General features: G+C 37.1%; 2 protein-coding genes across 5 annotated transcripts in view; both read right to left on the bottom strand.

The window, feature by feature from the left end:
* LOC127673658 (zinc finger protein 431-like) overlaps positions 1-23,088 on the bottom strand; it is an 82,034-nt gene extending 58,946 nt beyond the window's left edge. Inside the window, exon 1 of one of the 2 annotated variants that reach the window (XM_052169442.1) lies at positions 22,993-23,088. The gene's annotated coding sequence lies outside the window, so the exon portion shown is untranslated. The remainder of the gene's footprint in view (positions 1-22,992) is intronic. The other variant, XM_052169445.1, reaches the window with a different exon arrangement.
* LOC127673662 (zinc finger protein 431-like) overlaps positions 10,146-23,099 on the bottom strand; it is a 51,939-nt gene continuing 38,985 nt past the window's right edge. The window contains exons 2-4 of one of the 3 annotated variants that reach the window (XM_052169450.1): positions 14,412-14,538; positions 14,109-14,169; positions 10,146-12,791 (exon numbers count right to left, since the gene is read on the bottom strand). In XM_052169450.1, coding sequence (XP_052025410.1) covers positions 11,687-12,791; positions 14,109-14,169; positions 14,412-14,538 — 1,293 coding nt within the window. In that variant the 3' untranslated portion in view covers positions 10,146-11,686. The remainder of the gene's footprint in view (positions 12,792-14,108; positions 14,170-14,411; positions 14,539-23,099) is intronic. The other 2 variants (XM_052169452.1, XM_052169451.1) reach the window with 2 other exon arrangements.

Here is a 23,099-nt window from a genome sequence, read left to right as displayed (position 1 = left end):
ATTTTTATCTCAATATTAATGAGATAAATCAGTCTGAAGTTCTCTTTCCTTGATGAATAATTGTGTGGTCATTGGATGGTGGGAACAAAACTTGTCAGGGAAATATTTATTGTTTCAAATATTGTTATTCTGATACAAATTTAGTGTATCAGACACAAAAATGTCATATAATTCTGAACACACTATAGACAACAATTATGGCTCTGGAATCAATGACTGAGAGATGAAATAAATCATTATTAAAACCAACTCTTTAAATCTAAATCAAATCTATACAACATATGTATGTGCATTTCATTATCAAGTAATTTAATAAAAGCAAACCAGTATTAAAAGAGGAAACAAAATGCAACATATATCTACAAATGAAAACAAAACATGATGACTCTTAAAGAACATGATCCTCATATTATTAGATGGAAATAACACCCTATGCCAGGGAGCTGACCCTGTGCCACAGCTCTCCAGACCACAGTCCTACCCAGAAATCACTTGTCCCCCAGGAGTGCTGACACACCTAGGCTCACAAGCTCCCAGGCCCACAGGAGAGACAATCTCCAGTCAGAGACATCCAGACCAGCTAACACCAGACATAAGCAGATGGCCAGAGGCAAACCGAAGAACATAACCAACAGAAAACAAGGCTAATTGCCATCATCAGAACCCCATTCTCCACCACATCAAGGCCTGGATACCCCAGTACACCTGAATAGCAATATTCTGATAAAAACTCACATCTCATGATAATGATAGGGGACATAGAATGACATAAATAACACCCTTAAAGAAATACAGGCGAACACAGTTAAAAACATAGAATATCTTAAACAGGAAACATGAATCCCTTAAAGAAATACAGGAAAAGAAAACCAAAGAAGTAAAAGAATTGAAGTAAACCATCCAGGATCTAAAAACCACACAAAAAAAATTCCTTCTTCTTAGCACCTCATTATACATTCTCCAAAAATTTACCACATAAAGACTCACAAAACAATTCTCAACTGATACAAGAATATAAAATAATACCACGTACTCTATAATGTCACCACAGACTAAGACTGGTCTTCATTAACAATGAAGACAGCAGTAAACCGACAGACACACGTAAGCTGAACTCCAAGAAGACAGGGGCAGGGAGAAGGGCTATGGGAAGTGGTGATGAAGGGGGACAGGGAATAATAATATATAATAAAGTAATCTTTAAAAAAAGATAAAAGAAAAAAGAAGAAGAGAAGCATCAGACTTAAGATGTAGGAACAGATAAAAGGAACAGAGAGGAACAGCCCCACATATAATACACACCCCCTACACATACTCACAAACACACAAATAAATAAAATGAATACGTTGATCAAAATAGTTCAATAAGACTTTGACTATTTGGACTAGATATACTTCTGCCATAACTCAGAAGAAATTTAATGACTTCTGTAATAGCATCACCAATAACTGGAAGGCCAGTTAACAGCCAAGGTGTACACTGAGTAAACAAGAGAGGTGTGTAATGCATTAGAAGTGGTAGGAGCATCTACATTTAGGGTAGCATATCATGAAATTAAAGTTTCCACTGTGAAGAATTTAAACTTATATTTGTATAGCTAGTAATAAATATAAACACATAGTTGTATCCTTTCTTGAAATTTTGAGATAAATATAATGTTCATTGATAGATATTTTTAAGTCCTCCAGGAATATGAAAATAATCCTCAAAGTCCCTATCTCCAGGTCAATTGTATAGAAACATCAGCAATAGTAACATTCCTTAATACAAAATGAGTAAATTGGGAATAATGTATCATGACTATTAACAAGGACACTTCGCCACTGAACTAGACTGCACTGTGATTGGAAAAATACATGTATTTTCACATTTCTCATGTTGTCTCTTTTTGGATAAAAAGAATGGCAAACTTGAGGAAAGCCTTTCAGGGTTTAAAGGGGTAAATCTGCAGTGGGAGTGAGTGCATAAGGGGGAATCGTGTGGGATACCGAGTGGTATTCTTGTAGCTTAAAAACCCTGGGATATCATGTGGGAACATGGTATATGTTAACAGTATGTGGGTCTGTTTATAGGTGCCAAAGCTTAGCTTAGAGAGGTTCTGAGAGAAAAAAGTAGTATCTGGAGGTAGTGATAAGAAAAATAGTGGATCCAAGCTAATGACCTGTGTCCTGCTTGATAGAGCTTTTCCAGTCTGCTTCTCTGTTCTGTTTTCTCTCTGGAGTTTTACCTGTCTATATTGTGCTTACTTCTATTCTAAGAGGTCTCTCTGTCCATGTCCTGCTTTCCTGTTTGCCACCCTTCTCTCTCTCTCTCTCTCTCTCTCTCCTCTCTCTCTCTCTCTCTCTCTCTCTCTCTCTCTCTCTCTCTCTCTCTGTGTGTGTGTGTGTGTGTGTGTGTGTTTTCATTCCACAAGCCTTTCCCTCTATTCATCCTCAAATGTTTCTGGATTCATCCTCTCAAGAAGAATAAAGATACAGTGTTTAATTTTACCTATCAATCCAGTCATTTACTCCATGTTTTCTTTTTGATTTGCTTATGATTCATCATCCTATGACCCCAATGCTTCGATTCTTAGGAGATAGGAGGCATACATGTTTTCTTAAAATTCCAAAATAACTCAAAGATGTATTTGCTTTTGTCAAGCACCAAAGATAGTCTACTTGGGCAGGACTCTGTCCTGAAATTACTTTTTCACCAGGTTGTAGGGTAACCTTTTTCTGTCCTAGACTGATCGCGAACTCAGGAATCAAACAAATAAACAATTAAACAAACACCTTCAATCATTGTCAATCACCACTCCCTAAAAATCTTTATCTCCTTTAGTAATTTTCTATCAAGTTGGTTAACAGTGCAGCTGCTTTTGTTCCTTTAGATTATAGAAGACCCTCATATAATTCAAATTGAATCTTTTTTGACTATTTGAGAAATTATAAAATTTCAAACTCATGTATTTAGAATTCTTTCCCTTAAGTATATTTCTAAAGGTACCAGTGTTTACCATTTTGTTGAGACACAACTCCAACCTTATCTCCTGGACTCCAGCCATTTCTATTTATATTTAAGTCATTAATCTTAACAGGAGGACATGACTCAGAGGAATGTGAAAATTGTACAGTATTATGCAAGCAAGCCTGTGGCCCACAGCAACCCTGAACATTCTAGGAAGTTCACACCAGGGCTCTGTCCTAGGGCTAGGAAACATGTCACTCTGACCCAGTAAGGTCAAGTCAGGCTTGGCACAGAGGAAATGTTTGCCACCTCCTCACCTCCTTCAGTTGCAGATTACCATACATTCTCATGGCCATCTGTCTATCTGTCCTCTGCCCCCCTACACCTGATCCTGAACCCTCCCATTGTCCTCCTGGTGTCTCCTCTCCCACATAGTTCCTTCTCTCCACCTGCCAATTGTGACTAGAGGTGGTCTCTTCAATTTCATATTCCCACTGTTTCAGCTAATGTTACCCATTCTGAGACCCTAGAGTGTAGCCCATGACAGGTCTCTACAACTTTCTGAAAGTCACCCTTCTACCACCCAGCAGCTGCATATTGCCTTTCACACTGTTGGCCCCTGGGCTTTTCTCCTGTCTCTCCCATACCTGATCATGCTTCCTTTCTCCCTTCCTCTATTCTGTCCCACAGTGCTCCCTCCTTCTCCCTCCCATGTCAATTTCATTCTTCTAAGTGTGATTGAAGCCTCCCGACTTGGGACTTCCTTCTTTGTTTAACTTCTTGGGTTCTGTGGGGTATATTGTGGGTATTTTGTAATTTTTGGCCAATATACTTTTCAGTTACTACATACTTTGTATGCCTTTTGGTCTGGGGTACCTCACTCAGGATAATATTTTCAACTTCCACCCATTTGCCTGCAAAATTGATGATGTCTTTATTTTGGAAGCTGTGTAGCATTCCGTGGCGAAATCATGTTCTTCTGATAAGGTACAATCCTTTAGTTCCAGTTTCTAGCTATTATGAATAAGGCTGCTGTTGTGATCATAAAAAGAGAATGAAGTGTCAGGGAGGTGTGGGGGTAGGGGTGCCTCATTGGGCCCATGCCTAGGAAGGCATTCCTTCCCGTGTGGTAACACACACACACACACACACACACACACACACACACACACAAATACATGATGATGTCATAGTACAGAAGAGTTTATTCAGGGCATGTGGAGGAGAGTTTCAAGAGTGGCAGGGGCAGAGAAACATAGAAAGAGGGGAGAGGAGATAATTAGAGGCCAGCCATGACCATGTAGAGAGTGGGGGTGAGGCAAGGTGGGAGGGAAGAGCTCAAGAGGGCAAGAGAGAACAAGAGAACAAGAAGATAAGAGAGAGGAGGGGCAAGAAGCCCCTTTTATAGTGGGCCAGACCTACCTGGATGTTGCCAGGTAACTGTGGGGTGGAGCATAGGCAGAATCCTAATAGCTGCTATGAACATAGTGCAACGCATGTCCTTGTGGTATTGTGCAGCATCTTTTGGGTATAGGTCCAGGAGTAGTGCAGTTAGGTCTTCAGCTAGAACTAATTCCAACTTTCTGATTAACTTGCAGATTGTGTTCCAGTGTTTTTACCAGTTTGCAAACTCAACAGATATGACCCCTTGCTCCACATTCGCAACATGTACTGTCCCTTGAGTTTTTTATTTTTGACATTCTGATGGGAGTAAGATGGGATCTCAGAGTCATTTTGATTTGCATTTCCCTGGCTATTGATAATGGTGCACATTTCTTCAAGGGCTTCTTGGCCATTCAAGATTACTTTATTGAGAATTCTCTATTTATCTTTGAACATCAGTTTTTAATTGGGCTATTCAGTTTTTTTTAGTCTAAATTCTTGTGTTCCTTATATATTATGGAGATTAGCTCTCTATCACATGTAGGGTTAGTTAAGATAATTTTCCCAATTTGTATGCTGTGGTTTTGAACTATTAACAATTTAATGAGATCTCATCTGGTTTACAATAAGTGTAAATGTGGCCTCATTGAATGAGTTTTGTTGTAATTATCTCTTCTTTGAAAGTCTGCTGGAATTCTTCACTAAAACAATCTGGCACTGGGCTTTGGTTTTGTTGTTGTTTGGTTGGTTTTTATGTTTTTCTTTTTCTTTTTTGTGGAAGAGACTTTTATGAGAGTTTTTCCAGCTTTAGGTATTATACGGCTTTTTACATAGTTTAACAGATCTTGATTTATTTTTGTTAAGTTGTGTTTGTCTAGAAAAAGTATTGATTTCCTAAAGATTTTCTATTTGTGTAGTACAGTCTTTTGAAGTAAGACCTAATGATTCTTTAAGTTTCCTCAGTGTCAGTTGTAATGTCTCTCTTTTCATTACTGATTTTGTTAAATTGAATGCTGTCTCTCTGTCTCCTGGTTAGTTTGGCCAATGGTTTGTCTATCGTGATGATTTTTTTTAAAACACCAGCTCTTGGTTTCATTGGTTCTTTGTATGTTTTCTTTGTTCTATTTGACAGATTTCAGCACTAATTTTGACTATTTCCTTCCTTCTACTTCTTTTTTGCTACATTGTTTCTTTTTTCAAGTCTACTTTTAAATTGTTGATATGAGAACTTTCTGATTTCTTCCAGTACTCAGTGCTATGAACTTTCCTCTTAGCATTTCTTTCATTGCATGCTATAAATGTATGTTGTGCCTTCTTTTTCATTGAATTCTTGAAAGTCTTTAATTTCATTCTTTTTTTTCTTCCCTGACTCAGAGATTATTGAGTTTAGTGTTTATCTGGATGACTGGAGTACTTGCAGTGCAAGCTTTACCAATGTTTCTCTTACAAATGTGGGTGCCTTTGTGTTTGGGGCATAGATGTTCAGAATTGAGACATCATCTTGGTAAATTTTTGTTTTGATGAGCATAAAGTGTTGTCCCTTGTATCTTTTGCTTCCTTGGATGCAGTTCTTCTTGTGTTGGAGTTTTTCTTCCAGTATTGTCTGTATGACTGGGTTTGTGTAAAGATATGGTTTCATTTTGTTTTTGTCTTGAAATATCTTGTTTTCTTCTTCTACACTGATTGAGAGATTTACGAAGTATAGCATTCGTTCCTCTTTAAACTCCTCTATCTCTTTGATTGAATTTCTTTATGGGATTTATTAATTTCTTCTCTCAAGGCCTCTATGATTTTTATTTGTTTGGACTTAAGGTCTCTTTCCTGTGTTTTGGTTGTGTTAAAATATTGAGGGCTTGCTACCTTGGGGGAGCTGTGCTTTGCAGTTGTCATACTGCCCTGAGTCTTGTTGATTGTGTTCTTTTGAGGCCCTACAGCCACCTGGGTGGTTTTGGTCATGGATAGCGTTGCTGCAGCAGGTATGGAGGGGAGTGAACCTCAATGATCCTGGTGTGGCTGGTCTCTGATGGATATCTTTGGAGTGTATGCTTTAGACCTGTATAGTTCATTAGCCTCTTAATTTGAAATAGTGATTATGTAGGAGTGAGTTACCATGTACTGAACATTGGACTATCAAAGATCTAAAGCTGTGCATCAGGCAGTTTCAGATTTACTAACTCCAGAATCTCTCTGATACAACTAGAAGAGCAAAGACTTAACAACATGGGCAGCTATGGACCAAATAGGCATGGTGGCAGGAGGGCATAAAAGCACTCTGCACTATAACAATAAAGTTAAAATATAAATAAAATAGTCCTTTGGGTGTCGAAAGATAACATTACAAGAGAATAGTACTCAGCTGATAAAAAATAAAAATATGGTTTCTTCAGTAAAGAAATCAAGGTAAAAAAATCAGAGTGATAATCCATACCCCAAAAGGCAAATATTCCATATATTCATGTAAATGTGGCTGTTAGCTTTTGATAAGCACATTACAATTCATAAAAACAAAATGAGTAGGCATAAAGTAGGAGACTGTTGAGAATACACTGCTTTTACACTCCATTTTAAATTATGTTAATAGACTTGTCTAAATTCATAGTTATTAGGTTCTTTTAGATATCACCCCTCCACTGAATGTATGGCTGGTGAATATCTTTTCCTAATCAATCGGCTGCTGTTTCTGCCTATTGATTTTGTCCTTTGCTTCAGAGAGTCTTGGAGTCTCACAAAGTCACATTTAGCTTAGCGCCTGAGCTATTGAGTCCTCTTCAGGATGTTGTCTCCTGTACCAAAGCACTCAAGGTAGTCCCTACTTCCTCTTCAATTAGACTTAGTGTATAAGGTTTTATGTTGAGTTCGTTGATCCACTTGGGCGTCAGTATTGTGCATGGTTATAGATATCAATCAATTTGATTTCTCCTTCATGCAGACATCCAATTAGACCAGCACTATTTGTTGAAGATGCTGCGAATTTTTTCAATGTTTTTTCAATAATTAATATCTCTTATGTAAAACTTATCTGCTCCACAATTTAAAAGTAATTTTGTCTAAGACATAGCTACTTAACAGTCTCAAAATGTTGACCTCTTAAATGCCCGTGGTCTCTGAAAATGTCTTCCTAGAGTGTGCAGAAAACTATGTCCACATTTGCAAGTTTATTACATATGGTAAAGATCTGAAAAACAAATTTAGTCTAAGACTTGTAACACAATATTTATACTTAAATGTGGGAAAACTCATCTTATTAAGGTCAAAGTTCACTAAAGACTAGAAAGCCTTTTGAGGCTCACCCATAATGGGAAACAGCCTTCATTTGTGTGGTTGCTCCATTTCTGACTTTGTGTAGGGATTTTACAGACTCTACATAGGCCTCTACCTTAGAGATGTTACAGTGACTTAATTGAAATATAGGATTAACTAATTTCATCCTGATATAAACCAATATTCATAGCTTTTCAGATTCCTAAAATGCTTGCACATGCTAATGAGGCATTTTGGTACTCTAGGCCTTGAGTTTTGACCATTCTGGAAGTTCCTATTCCCAGTATTCCAAATTATGTAAGTCTGGAGTCACCATAAGTAAAGTGGATCTGACTCCCTGAAGCTGGTCCTGTATTGATCATTCATTGTCCAAATGCACAGGGCTTGTGAAACACAAGTTTGCTGTCCTGCTCCCATTGCCTACAAGAACCAATATCAGCTGATGATCCTTGAGTACAGGGAGACTCACAGTGAAATATGTATATACACTGGTTATCTGCATTTGTTACAACTAAATATATATTTGATTCATACCTTGTTTAAAATGTGTGCAGTTACATTTTTTTATTTTTTTTTCACTTCATCTCATCTAGCACATTATATCTGGAGCACAGTACCACCTCACTCCACTTTTCTACATCCCTCCTGTCCTATCATCACACGCAGACACTCTACCATTTCCCTTGAAATCAGAACAGGCCACGTGGGAATATCAAACGAACAAGGTATACCATATTTTAATAAAAATAGGCACAAATCTTCATATCAAAGTTAGCAAAGCATTTATTTAGGAGGAAAAGAATCTCAAGTGCAGGAAAAAGAATCAGACATATTCCTCCACTGTAATCTCATGACTATATTTCATGTCTTAGAAGGTCTGATCTGACTCCGGAATTCTTTCCAAGGTTTTCTATCTCCAGAGAAGTTCCCCCCACCCCCCCCACCCCCGGTACATAATAATCAAAACACCAAATTCAGTAAACAAAGAAAGAATATTAAAAGCAGTAAGTAAAAAAGGGCAAGTAACTTATGAAGGCAGACCTATTAGAATCACACCAGACTTTTCACCAGAGATGATGAAAGCTAGAAGATCCTGGACAGACCTCATACAGACCCTAAAAGAACACAAATACCAGCCCAGGCTACTATATCCAGCAAACTCTCAATCATCATAGACAGATAAAGCAAGATATTCCATGATAAAACCAAATTTACATAATATCTGTTCACAAATCCAGCCCTACAAAGGATAATTGATGGGAAATGCCAACATAAGGAGAGAAACCACACCATAGAAAAAGCAAGAAAGTAATCTTCCAACAAACCCAAAAGAAGATACCGACACAAACATAAAAATAAGATCAAAAATAACAGGAAGCAACAATCACTATTCCTTAATATCTCTTTACAATGGACTCAACTCCCCAATAAAAAGACATAGAATAACGAAATATTTCTCATGTAAGGCTTCAATTTTATCAGGAGATGTTTATAATTCCCCTTTTAATTAATTTAGTAATGTTTTTCATGTCTACCATTTTATCTGCATTATTTTTCATAATATTCAATTTTAATGTCTTTCTATATACTTCCTCTATTTTATCAGAAATGTTTTCAATGTAAATCTTTGATTTTATCACAAATGTTTCTAATTCTACTTTCAATTAATTTAGAGTTTTTATATCTACCATTTTAAACATAAAATTTTCCACGAAATAGTCAATTTTAATGTGTTTGTTTATATATTTCTTGAATTTTACCAGAAATATTTTCCACATAAATCTTCAATTTTATCTGAAAATGTTTATAATTCCACCTTCAATCAACTCAGAATTATCTTTATGTCTATCATTTTATCTATATAATTTCCATGAAAATGTTTAATTTTTTTTTTTTCCTAGACAGGGTTTCTCTGTATAGCCCTGACTATCCTGGAACTCACTCTGTAGACCAGGCTGGCCTCGAACTCAGAAATACACCTGCCTCTGCCTCCCAAGTGCTGGGATTAAAGGCATGCGCTACCACCATCTGGCAATAATCTTTAATTTTAACATGTTTTCTACATATTTCTTCAATCTTATCAGAAATATTTTCCATGTAAATCTTCAAGTTTATCAGAAAATGTTTATAATTCCACTTTCAATCAATTTAGGAATAGTTTTATGCCTACTATTATTATATCTATATAAAATTTTTCATGATAATCTTAAATTCTAAGATATTTTTCTACATTTTTATCAGAAGTATTTTCCACGTAAATCTTCAATTCTATCATAAAATGTTTCTATTCCATATTTCAATTAATTTAGCAGTGTTTTACATGTCTACCACTTTACTCTAATTTTCCATGAAAATTGCCAATAACGTGTTTTTCTCTGTATCTCTATTTTATCTGAAATATTTTCAATGTAAATCTTTAATCTTTTCATAAAGTGTTTTTACTCCCCTTTTCAATAAAAAGATATGTGTATATATATATATATATATATACACAAACATACATTTTTAGTTATATATATATATATATATATATATATATATATATACACACACACACATATATGCTTTGCCACATTGGATACATTCCTTGGGCTTCTCTCCAGTATGTATTTTTTTATTGATTTGAAATTAACGGTGACATGCAAAGGCTTTTAAATTCCTGATTAAATTCCTAGAGTTTCTCTCCAGTATGTGTTATGACTTTGAAGATGAAAAAATTGTGCAAAGGTGCCACGGACAGACCCAGTTGGGTCTCGTCCTGTGGGAGAAGCAGGGTCCTGGTGCTCAGGCAGGTAAGGAGTCAGCTGAATGACAGATAGACACAACACACCAAAAAGCAGTTTGAATCTGCTGCAATTTTACTTCTGTAAACATCTCAGATATATACACATGATTTTAGGAACTACTTTTTGATTTCATGCCAGGTTACATCAGGTGATATCAGATGGGGGGGTACATATTACAATTTAAATTGAAACTAAAAAGCACAGATCAGCAAATATTTGGGGGGAACCTTTTGGTACCCAGACAGTGGTTAATCAACCCAGACTTGAGGTTACCTATTCTTAGAATTCTGCCAAGCTATAGTCTGAGCAAATTTGCTGTAGCTAGTAAATTTTATTAATATTTTATGGCTAGTCAGGCCAGTTTGGAATTGTTATCCTGAGCCTTTGTGAAATTTCCCTATTTACTAAAAAAGCCCACCAACACCCTCTAAATAATGCTTCTTACTATATCCTATAATTATTTGAATTTCCAAACTATTCTCCTTAATAGACAAAATCCTGGTCTTTCCCTACCAGCTGTTGAACTTTTATCCTTTCACTATCCACTATATCTGGGTTTCTCACAAACAACTCTTCCTATTATAACTAATTTATTCATCTCAAAATATCTCATTTTCCTTCTACTTAACTCTAGATAAAGCTTGGAAAAATGGGGGATCTTATGCTGAACAGTTCATGAATCTTCTTTGACCCAAGTCTGGTATTACCTGGTGCTGGTCATCAGGTTCATTGGCAACAGTCTTTGTAGGTCCTGGAGTGATCACACTATCAGGAATGTTTCCTGGAACATCCCTTAGGCCCTTGATCTATCAAGATCTGGCCAGGTTGCATTATGTTAACTATTATCATAAAAATCAAGAAAGACAAGGCACAGAACCCAAATCCACAGAATCTTATCTATGCACTGGAATAGCTTGTAGAAGCAGGATGCCAAGGACCTCCAGGAGGCTCAGTTCCAAGGAACACACACCTCAGATCTGAAAGCACGACTTTTGTCACGTCACACAGACTCCACTGGAGTTGGTGTGGCACAAAGGCTTCGCCACATTACATCCACAGTGTTTCTCCCCACAATGTATTCTTTTAAGCTTTGAAGATTACTATGGTATACAAAGGCTTTGCCACATAGGTCACATTCATAGGGTTTTTCTCCAGTATGTGTTTTCTTATGCCTTTGAAGACTTAATGTGACATGCAAAAGCTTTGCCACATTGAAAACATTCATGGCGTTTTCTCTCCAGTATGCTTTCTTTCATGCATTTGAAGATTGCTATGATATGCAAAAGCTTTACTACATTGATCACATTCATAGGGTCTCTCCAGTATGTCTTCTTTTATGGATTTGAAGATTACTGTGACGTGCAAAGACTTTACCACACTGATCACATTCATAGGGTTTCTCTCCAGTATGTGTTCTCTTATGCATTTGAAGACCACTCTGACATACAAAGGCTTTACCACATTGGGTACATTCATAGGGTTTCTCTCCAGTATGTGTTCTTTTATGGATTTGAAGATCACTGTGACATGCAAAGGCTTTGCCACATTGGGTACATTCATAGGGTTTCTCTCCAGTATGTGTCCTTTTATGCTTTTGAAGATTACTGTGACATGCAAAGGCTTTGCCACAGTGGTTACATTCATAGGGTTTCTCTCCAGTATGTATTCTTTTATGAATTTGAAGTTTGTTGTGACGTGTAAAGGCTTTGCCACATTGGTTACATTTATAGGGTTTCTCTCCAGTATGCTGCCTTTTATGGATTTGAAGATTAATAAATTGTGTAAAGGCTTTGTCACATTGGTTACATTCATAGGGTTTCTGTCCAGTATGCTGTCTTTTATGAATTTGCAGGTGGCTGTGACGTGCAAAGGCTTTGCCACATTGGTTACATTCATAGGGTTTCTCCCCACTATGTGTCCTTTTATGCATTTGAAGACCACTGTTACATGTAAAGACTTTGCCACATTGGTCACATTCATAGAGGTTTTCATTAGTATGTATTCTTTTATGCCTTTGAAGATTACTGTCATATCCAAAGGCTTTGCCACATTGGTCACATTTGTAGGGTTTCTCTCCAGTATGTGTTCTTTTATGGATTTGAAGTTTGCTGTGACATGGAAAGACTTTGCCACATTGGTTACATCCATAGTGTTTTTCTCCAGTAGGTATTTTATTATGCTCTTGAGGATTACTGTGACGAGTAAAGGCTTTACCACATTGGTTATCATCATAGACTTTTTCTCCAGAATGTGTTTTTGTATGTATTTGAAGACCAGTATTAGACACAAAGGATCCAGTATACATGTTTTTATGTATCTGACGGTAAATATTTTTTGCAAAGGCTCCATCATTTTGAATACATTCATAGGATTTCTCTTCAGTGTTAGTTGGTTCATGTTTTTGAAGATGCCTGTGATATAAATAGGTTTTAACAAATTTGATATATACAGAGAGTTTCTCTACAGAAGTAATTCATTTAAACCTGTATATGTTGATTTGCATGTTTACAATGTTTACCCCATTCATTATACTAAGGAATTATTTATCTGTATGTATTAGTTTAACTATCTTTTCTAATTATAGAGAGGAATCAGATATAATAATGTTCTATCACTTTGTTTATATCCATTGTGGTTTGCTTCATTATGGGTATTATTTACATATTTAAGATACCTGTGATGGTAAGAAAATTTATTACATGGCTCAAAATTATAGTATCCTTTTCTGTATGAGGTTTTTAACATATTTGACAAAATGTGCAAGCATTCACAGCTTTATCACAATGACTGTACTCATAAATTCTTCAATAATGTGAGCCACACAACATTTGGGAAGTTATACAGGAGAAACAGAAAATTTCTACCTTACTAACACTCATAGCGATTTTCTGGAGTCTGAGGTTGTTGATGTATTCTCAAGGAAGTTCTGAAATCACTTAACTGTAAACTTTTATAACTTTTAACAAATTTATTCTAAGCGGGGAAAACTACAAATCCTCTAAATGTCCTGTGAGAGAGGTGTAGGTTTTATGTTAACATATCTTAGGTAGAGTATTGTAACATTTATATTCAATGGATTGTTGATAGACAGACAGACAGACAGACAGACAGACAGATAAATAGATAGAGACACATAGACATAGAGATAGATAGACAGACAGAGATATATCTGTTCCATATAATACACCCAGGGAATGAAGAATAAAACACTGATCCTTGTCTTCATCCAGTTTTACTTTTTATTCCTCACAGACATGTGGCATTTAGATAAAGTATTCTCTACAACAAACTTTCTATCTTCCATGAACTTCCACTCTCAATAATCTTAACAACTTTGCCACAAGGATGTGAGTAATATCAGTATGCTGTGGACTGTTTGCATATTAGACAGTTTTGAATATTAACTGAGTACATATTAAATGTGCATACTTTTTGCCCTATCTGGTAGTATGATATTAAACAGACTAGCATTTCTTCAGTGTACCTTGAATGGGGCTGTGTTTGAAATGGTACTATCTGTTAAGGCATTGTTTCCATGTTTTCTGTCTTAAAGGAAAGCCTAGCAAACACAAATCGAAATTCTGAAACTGAGTTATCCTTTGTGAGAATTCAGTACTCAGTATCCATAAACCTGTGTTTCTTTACACTCTTGATTTTATCTAAAACTTCAAGAACAAATTTAGATTCAATGTAAGGCATATTAGGATCACCATTCACAAGAAAATTACCTTCTATGTCTTCCAGAATTTTCACAATCTTCTTCAATATTGTTATCTTCCCATTTATAGCCTAAAAGAAAGTACCAGAAAATATATGATATATTACTGAAATTTGGGCACAATTTAAGGAACAATCTTCAGTGATCCTAAAAACAGGCCTGATTTATTCACCTCATTCTTCCTCCTTCTCAAACAAAACTGTAGATGTGCATCAATAACAACAGAAGCAAACAACACACAGACGAACAACCGCCACTTCAAAAATAAAGTTTCCTCCTATTGTAAAAAGAGAAACAGCATCTACAGTCTTACCTATTGCAGTGAGGTTCCTATAGGTCTCCAGCATCACATCTTTGTAGAGAATCTTCTGGGAAGGATCCAGCAAAGTCCATTCTTCCCGAGTAAAGTTCACTACTACATCATCATATGTCACTGCATTCTAAAACATATACAAAAGTAGCATGATAATGAAATATTAGACATGTACATTTCTTTGATAATATTTCAAAATAAGTTTGGTACTTCACCTACTTGTTTCCTGACACAAAAGTTATAATGAAATCATGATCACCAAGTAACTTTTGAAGTAAACTGAATGAGGTTCTCATCTGTAATTTCTTTACCCTTTTAGTTGGATAAACCCTTGAAGGAGAAAAGCCAATTGATAGACATAAAGAGACAAGCAGAAAGATCAATAGTAGTAAGTTCAAAGAGATATTTTATGAATAATTGCTGACTAGAAAAGCAATGAGCAAGATGTTTAGTTTGGCGAATGCATTTAATCTCAGCACTCAGGATACAGAGGCACAAATATCTCATTGTTTTTGATGACAGCTTGGTTTAGGCACTGACTTCTAGAAGAGCCAGAGTTGTATACTACGAAAAGGTATCCCTTGGGGGAAAAATCATAGACTCAAACTATAAGAAAGGAACAAATCAGAATATTACTTAATTCTCAAAATGAATTATACATTCTCTCCAGGTTTATATTAATCTTCCAGAACCTGAGGTGCCCAAGTTTTAATTGTAACATTAAACTATATCTTTTGTTTGTTTGTTTGTTTGTTTGCTTCCAGACAGGGTTTCTCTGTATAGCCCCGGCTGTCCTGGAACTCAATCTGTAGACCAGGCTGGCCTTGAACTCAGATATCCGCCTGCCCGTAACTCCCAAGTGCTGGGATTACAGGCATGTGCCTCTAGTGACCAGCAAACTATATCTTATTAAAAGGGAAAACATGTTTACATGGACAGATGGAAATGTTAGCGACCTAAATATTGATAATAAATAAATGACATAAAACTGAAAAACTGGATCACCAGTGAAGAACAGTTGCTGTCCCTGAAAAGAAGTGTCCCCAGTGGCCAGTACTTACATAGAGGCACATAAATAAGCATAAGTATAATTTCATGAGTTCTGAGGTCATCTTCTGACTACTGAAAGGACCAGATACACAGGAGATGCATATATACGCATACAGGAAAAATACTCTTTTTTTTTACAACCAAAATTCAAAGCTAACACAACAGGCAGGAAGAATGCCATGCCCCTACCATTCAATGATTAAGGAGGTTTAGGAAGTACTAATGTCATTAATACATGCCAAATAGGAAAACAGAATTAGAATGATATTTTCCACGAAATTTAACAAATTCTAGATGTGGGTAAAGCTCAGCATAACAGCACATGCTTTGACATGTAGAAAAATCCACCTTCCAGGCCCAGCCACCAATAGTGTAAGAACAAACAAGCAAAAATGCAGGCATGTTGCTCCACATTTAATATAAGGCCAGATCCAGGTTGCTCTCTTAGTCTTAGGCCTAATTTGTTTCATCATTGCCTTCTACGATAAACACAAAATCCAAAAATGCAAGTATTACTGGATTTTTGACTGGGAAGTGGTCAGATTAACTTAGAGGATGAAAATAGAAGAAAACTGCTCAGTTATTGTTCCCTTACAGCTTGATAAATAAATATCATAGTCAAGTTTTCATTATTTAGAAGATAGTTTTGTTACTAAGAGGACATGTGACATTTGGCATACCAATGAGTAACAAGCACTCCATTAGAGGAGAAACTCTAAGGGGAGGCTCAGAGGACTCAATGTGGTAGCCATAGGCAAATGTGCAATAGAGGGACTTAGGAACCTGAAGAGACCACCTCCAGTACACAGACAAGGCTCCATTGGAGGCCCTCACAGTCAAAAATTTCCACTCAAAATTGTTCCTTTCTTAAAATAATGTGGGGAGAAAAATGGAGCAGAGCATGAACAAATGGCTGAACACTGACCAGCCCAACTTGGATCCATCCACAGTGTGGTCACCAAGCCCTAACATTATTACTGATGCTGTCATTCCTGCAGACAGGAGCGTAGCACAGGTCTTCTGTGAGAGGCTCTACCATTAGCTGAATTAGACAGATGCAGATACTGACAGCCAAGCACTGGTTAGGTAGGATTAACATAGTAAAAATGTCCATGTTACCAAAAGCAATCTACAGGTTCAACATCCATCAACATTCTAAAATAATTTTTTATAAAATTTGAAAGGGTAATTTTCAACTTTAAAGGGAAAACAACCAAAGATAGTGAAAACAATCTTAGAAAATAAAAGAACTTTGATAGGAATCACCATCCCTCAACTCAAGCTGCAGTATAAAGCAACACTGATGAAAACTGCATGATATTGATACAAAAATAGATATGTGGACCAATGGAATCGACTCAAAGACCCAGAAATAAACACACCCATCTATATAGAGTTGATTTTTGATTAAGAAAGAAAGGCAAACAATGGAAAAAGAGAACATCTTCAACAAATGGTTCTGATCTAACTGGAAACCTGCATGCAGAAAAATGAAAATGGATTCATATTTATCACCCTGCACAGAATTCAAATCCAAGTGGATCAAGGTCCTCAACACAAAACTGGATACAATGAATCTCATAGAAGTGAAAGTGGGAGAAAGACCTGAACTATTTGAAGAGGAGACACGTTCCTGAGCATAACACCAATGACGCTGGCTCTAATATCAACAAATAAAAAACTGAACCTCATTAAACTTCAAAGCTTCTGAAAGGCAAAAGAAACTGTCAATAGGACAGTAAGGTAGCCTACAGATTGGGAAAGATCTTCAGCAACCCTAAATCTTACAGAGGATTAGTTTATAAAATTTATAAAAATCTTGAGAAGTTAAACACCAACAACCCAAAGAACCCAATTGAAAAATGGGGTACAAAGCTAAACAGAGGAATCTCAAATGGCTGAGATGAAGCTGAAAAATTGCTCAAAGTCCTTAGTCATCAGGAAAATGCAAATTAAACCAACTCTTATACCCATCACAATGACTAAGATCAAAACTTCAAGTTGTAGCACAAGCTGGCAAGGATGTGGAAGAAGGGGAGCAGTCCTCCATTGTTGATGGGAGTGCAAACTTGTAAAAGTTCTATGGAAATGTTCAGGGCATTTTTTTTTTCAGAAATCTGGGAATAGTTCTACCTCAGGAGCCACCTATATCCCCAGCCCCTGATCATACATCCAAAAGATGCTCCAATACTCCACAAAGACATTTGCTGAACTATGTTCATGACAGCTTTATTTGTAATAGCCAGAACTTGGAACAACTCACATGTTCCTCAAAGTGTAGATGAAGAAAATGGGGTACACCTAAAAATGGAATATTAATCAGCTATTAAAAATGAACACATCATTAATTTTGCAGGCAAATGGATGGATCTTGAAATTAACAACTTTTGTGTGGTAACCCAGTCACAAAAGGACATGGATGGCATAAAATCACTTATAAATGGCTATTAGCCATAAAATACAGGATATACAGGTTGTACTCTACAGACACAAAAGAGGTAAAGAAGATATAATATGTAAGTGAGGACACTCAAATCTCAGTTAGAATGCAGTGCAAAATAGTCATGACTGGCAGATAGATGAACTATGTGGGAGGTGGGACAACAGGAGGAAATTGGGATGGTTCAGGACAGGTCTGGGGAGAGAGAGGACACATAGCCAGATGGCCATGTGTCTTAGTCAGGGTTTCTATTCTTGCACAAGCATCATGAACAAGAAGCAAGTTGGGGAGGAAAGGTTTTATTCAGCTTACACTTCAACACTGTTGTTGGTCACCAAAGGAAGTCAGGACTGGAACTCAAGCAGGTCAGGAAGCAGGAGCTGATGCAGAGGTCATGGAGGGATGTTTCTTACTGGCTTGCTTCCCCTGGCTTGCTCAGCCTGCTCTCTTATAGAACCCAAGACTATCAGCCCAGGGATGGCACCACCCACAAGGGGCCCTCCCCACTTGATCACTAATTGAGAAAATGCCCCACAGCTGGATCTCATGGAGGCACTTCCCCAACTGAAGCTCCTTGCTCCATGATAACTCCAGCCTGTGTCAAGTTGGCACACAAAACCAGCCAGTACACCATGAGAATGTATGGAAATCTGCAACAGAAGGAGGTTGGGAGGTGGCAAATATCTGGAACTTCTGCAAAGGAGCATCAAGCCCGGCTTGGCACTGATGGGACTGAGTGACAGTTTTTGCACCTGGCACAGGGCCCTGGCCTGAGCTTCTTAGAGTGTTGAAGGTTGTATTGGGCAATGATAATGTTCTGGGGAGGGATGTCCCACCTGTTAATGATAATGACTCCATGATAATTAGAAAAAGGCCGAGTCCAGGAGTTAAGAGTATGGTTACATCTCAGCAAAATGGTAAATAATGGGACCTTTAGGACAACATTTAAGGGAAAGAACTCTCTATTCATGAGTTTGAAAATACAATGTTTCTCAACTATGAGGAAGCAATGATTCAATATGAATTATATGAGGGTCTTCCTGAATCTGAAGGAACAAAAGCAGTGCACTGTGTGCCTGTCCTTTAGAAAATTACCCAACCCACCTATTTTTGTTTATTTGTTTGTCTGTTTAAGCTCATAAAGGCAGATAGATTCCTGAGTTCAGGATCATCCTAGGACAGAGCAAGTTTACCCTCAGGCCTGGTGGAAACAGTAACTTCAGGGCAGGGTCCTACCCAAGAAGCCTATCATCCGGGCTTAACAAAGGCAGACAGAACTTTGAGTGTTAAGAAAAAAATGTATGCCCCCAGTCTCCTAAGAATCAAGGGCTTGGAGCCATGGAATGCTGATTCATAAGATAAAGAAAACTAAAACCTGGCGTAAATGACTACATTGAAAGGTAAAATAAAAAAAAAAAAAAAACTACCTGTACTCTGCTGGAGATGAGCTTACCAGAGATGTTTGAAACAAAACGAGAACTGCATGGAAAATGGATACACACACACACAAGCAAGAAAGCAAGACATAGAGGTCTCTTTCAATAGCAATCAAGCAGAACATAGACAAAGAAATCTACAGAGAGAAAACAGAAGAGAAAGAGAAGCAGATGGAAAATATGTGAAGCAGAGCACATATCATCAACTTGGATCCATGATTTTTCATGACTCCCAGACACCCCTTCTCTCAGAATTTCTAACATGACCCCAGTCTTTTGGTAACTATGAACACATAGGAGCAACATATGTCATAATTCCCATTTGAGAAGCCAGGCTTTTTGAGCCACACAAACACCACCCTATCTCCCACACTATTCCCACTTACACACTCATTCCCACTGCAAATTTATACCTTTAAATCATACGAAGATTTCCTCAAGTTTGCCATCTTTTGCATCCAAGAGGGAAATAAGAATATACATACATATCTACCAAAACAACATTTTGTCAAAGGTCAAACAGTCTCAAAACTATATATCAGCCTTCACTTATTAAGCCAAACTTACTGATTAAGCAAATGCTTTGCCAAAACTTTCACTAAAATCCAGACACAAAGGACTTAGTGTGCATTTCATTTAAACTCAGACAGAAAAGCTTTCCTTTATCATTATACACAATTGAATGTTGGTGAGGGCACACACACTGATTCATAAAAGATTTTGAAATGGCAAGCCCATTGAATCGTTTCTCCAGTTGTTGAGCTAATTTCAGATTGAAATAGAATGTGACATACTTGATGGCAAATTCAATGGATAAACACCAAACTCAATTATAACATTCTAAAGTCAGGTTTTCATAACTACTTAGCTGATTTAAAATTGGATGTTTCATCCCCAAGAAGCTGTTATGTAAGATGTGAGGACAAGGCTTCTGCTTTTGGAAGCCCTGTGTTCTTGTACTCAGGAGTACACCAAGGTCTCCAAATACTTGGGTGTTGGCTTAGTCTGCTTGACTCAAGATTTTACACTGGCAATAAACTGTGCAGAGGGTTTAGCACCTATGGGCTATCCAAACCAGCATCACTTGCTTCACCCACATGGCATCCAGCTGTTATTTGATGGTAGGTTTTCACAGGTAACTACCAAATCTCAGTGTCACAGAAAGCCAGAAGAAAGAGTTGGATGCCGTATTCTAAAGACAGATGCCAAGGCATATGAATGCTAGGTATTAAATTTGGGGCATCAGTAAAAGCAGGGAGCATTCTCAAATGCTCTGGCACTTTTACAGCTTAACGTATATGGAGTTCTGGAAAGGGCTTGAACTTGCACACCAGTGTGCACACTCATACTCACAGACAAAAACACACAAAAGTCATTCTCATGAATACAGAAAACCCTCAATATAAATAGTGATATAAGATTGTCAAAAAAGGATTGTCTGCTCTAGTTCTCCCATTTGCTGTCCCATACTCATAAACATGCAGCATGACTCTTAAGAGTTCTGACACTACCAAGCTCACCAGTGAGTCCCCCACACCTGCTCCAATATTTGGCCTAACTGGGATCCTGGGACCCAGAAGACGCAGTACCACCCACTCTGCCAGAGAGAGACACATCCTTCCAGACTGAAGAAACAGTGACCTGGAACAGCACGAGCACCCTAACTCCGCCAAGACCCAGAGACAGCTTGACTCCCAGGATGTCTTCCCCAGCTAGGCTCACAGATCAGGTGCTCTATGCCCCTTCCATACCCAGAGACAGACTGAAGCCAGGAGGCCCAGCATAATCAGGCTCTCAGGAGGGACAAGCTCCAGTCCGACAGCAAGGTCAGTTAACACCAGAGATAACCAGGTTGTAAGAGGCAAGCACAAGAACATAAGTCACAGAAACCAATGGCACTGGCAACATCAGAACCCAATTCTCCTACCAAAGTAAGTCCTAGATACCCTAACCCAACCGAAAAGCATGATTATTATGTAAAATCCCACCTTATGAAAGTGATAGAGGACCTTCAGGAGAGAATATGCATCTCCCCTAAAGAAATACAGGAGAATACAGGGAAGCAGTTAGAATCAGTTAAATAGGAAACACATAAATCCCTTAAAGAAATGGATAAAAACACAATCTGAAATAATAATTTGGAAACAAGAAGTCAAAATATCAGAATTGGAAGATCATACAATATACATTAATATCCCTAAAAGTTCCAAAATCAACTTATATAGATGACAAATATCTTCAGGAAAATGGTTGGATACTAGTTAACAAACAAACAAACAAATAAATAAATAAATAAATCAGTAGCCCTCTCATATACTTCCTATATCCAAATGACAAATGGACTCAAAGAAAAATTAGAGATACAAAGCAGCTTCAATTAATATAAAAATATTAGTTGTATTTTAAAACTGAAATTGAAAACCATCTATGATAAACATTTCAACTTTGTGAAAATATTGAAGAGATATAAGAAGATGGGGAAATCTCTCATGCTCATAGATTAGTATGAATAACATGAAAAAATAGCCATCTTATCAAAAGTGATCTACAAATTCAATAAAATCCCCTTCCAAATTAGAAAAGAAGAGCGTAAAGACCTTGAAAGGGCAATTTTCAACCCCCAGGACAAAAACCTAGGAGAGACAAAGATATCTGTTACAATAAAATAACTGCATTCTATTGGCATGCAAATAGACAAGTTGATCAGTGGAATAGTGGTGTAGACACAGATATAATACCTACAACATATGTAAACCTCGTCATTGATAAGGAATCTAAAAATGTATAATAAACACCAACAACAATAATCAAAGAAACAAAACAGAACAACAACAACAACAACAAAAAACCCACAGCACCTTCAACAAATAGTGCTTGTTAAACTGTAGCTCTACATGCAGAAGAGTGGAAATAGATCTATACTCTTTACCTTGAACAAAATACAAGTCCACGTGGATAAAAGACTTAGAATAAAAAAGACACACAGAACCTGATAGAAGAGAAAGGGAGAACATCCCTGAGTGCACTGTCACAGGACACAACCTTGTGGAAAGAACACTGATAGTGCAGGCAATAAGATCAATAATGAATAAATGGGACCTCATGCAACTGTGATGTTGCTGTAAAACACAAATCCAGTCAATGCGGTAAGAGACAGTCTACAAAAGGGGAAAATATTTATGCCATAGCCATATCTGATAGTTTTATAAAATGCAAAAAAAGAGATATAATATACAAAAATATATACAGACCTCAAGAATCTAGATGTTCTGAAAACACAAACAAAACAAATTAAAAAAAAAAACAGAGTTCAAATATAAACAGAGTCTTCTCAACAGAGCAATCTCCAATGGCATAAAAACAAGTGTTCAACATCCTTAGCCAATATAGAAATGCAAAGGATACCTAGCATTTTATTAAACATGTCAGAATAGTTAAGATCAGTAAGAAATGTGATTGTTCATATTACTGAGAATATAGACGACTGAGACCACACATCTACTGCTTGTAAGAGTGCAACCTAATACAGCCACTGTGTAAATCAATAATCATGTTATCAGAAAAAGGAGAATCCATCTACCTCAATACCCAGCTCTACCACACTTTGGCTTTGTTGTGGTTTTCATATTCTTAGCTCAGACATTGGCCTTATTACCAGGTGCTGCTTTGTTGGAGTAGGTGTGTCCTTGATGCATCAGGTGTGCATTGGGCTTGGGCTTTAAAACCCTCATCCTTGGGCTGGAGAGATGGCTCAGTGGTTAA

This window comes from Apodemus sylvaticus, chromosome 23, assembly GCF_947179515.1.
Source record: "Apodemus sylvaticus chromosome 23, mApoSyl1.1, whole genome shotgun sequence".
NCBI lineage: Eukaryota > Metazoa > Chordata > Mammalia > Rodentia > Muridae > Apodemus > Apodemus sylvaticus.
The sequence above is the reverse complement of the archived record's forward strand: the minus strand, read 5'-3'. Positions and strand labels throughout refer to the sequence as shown.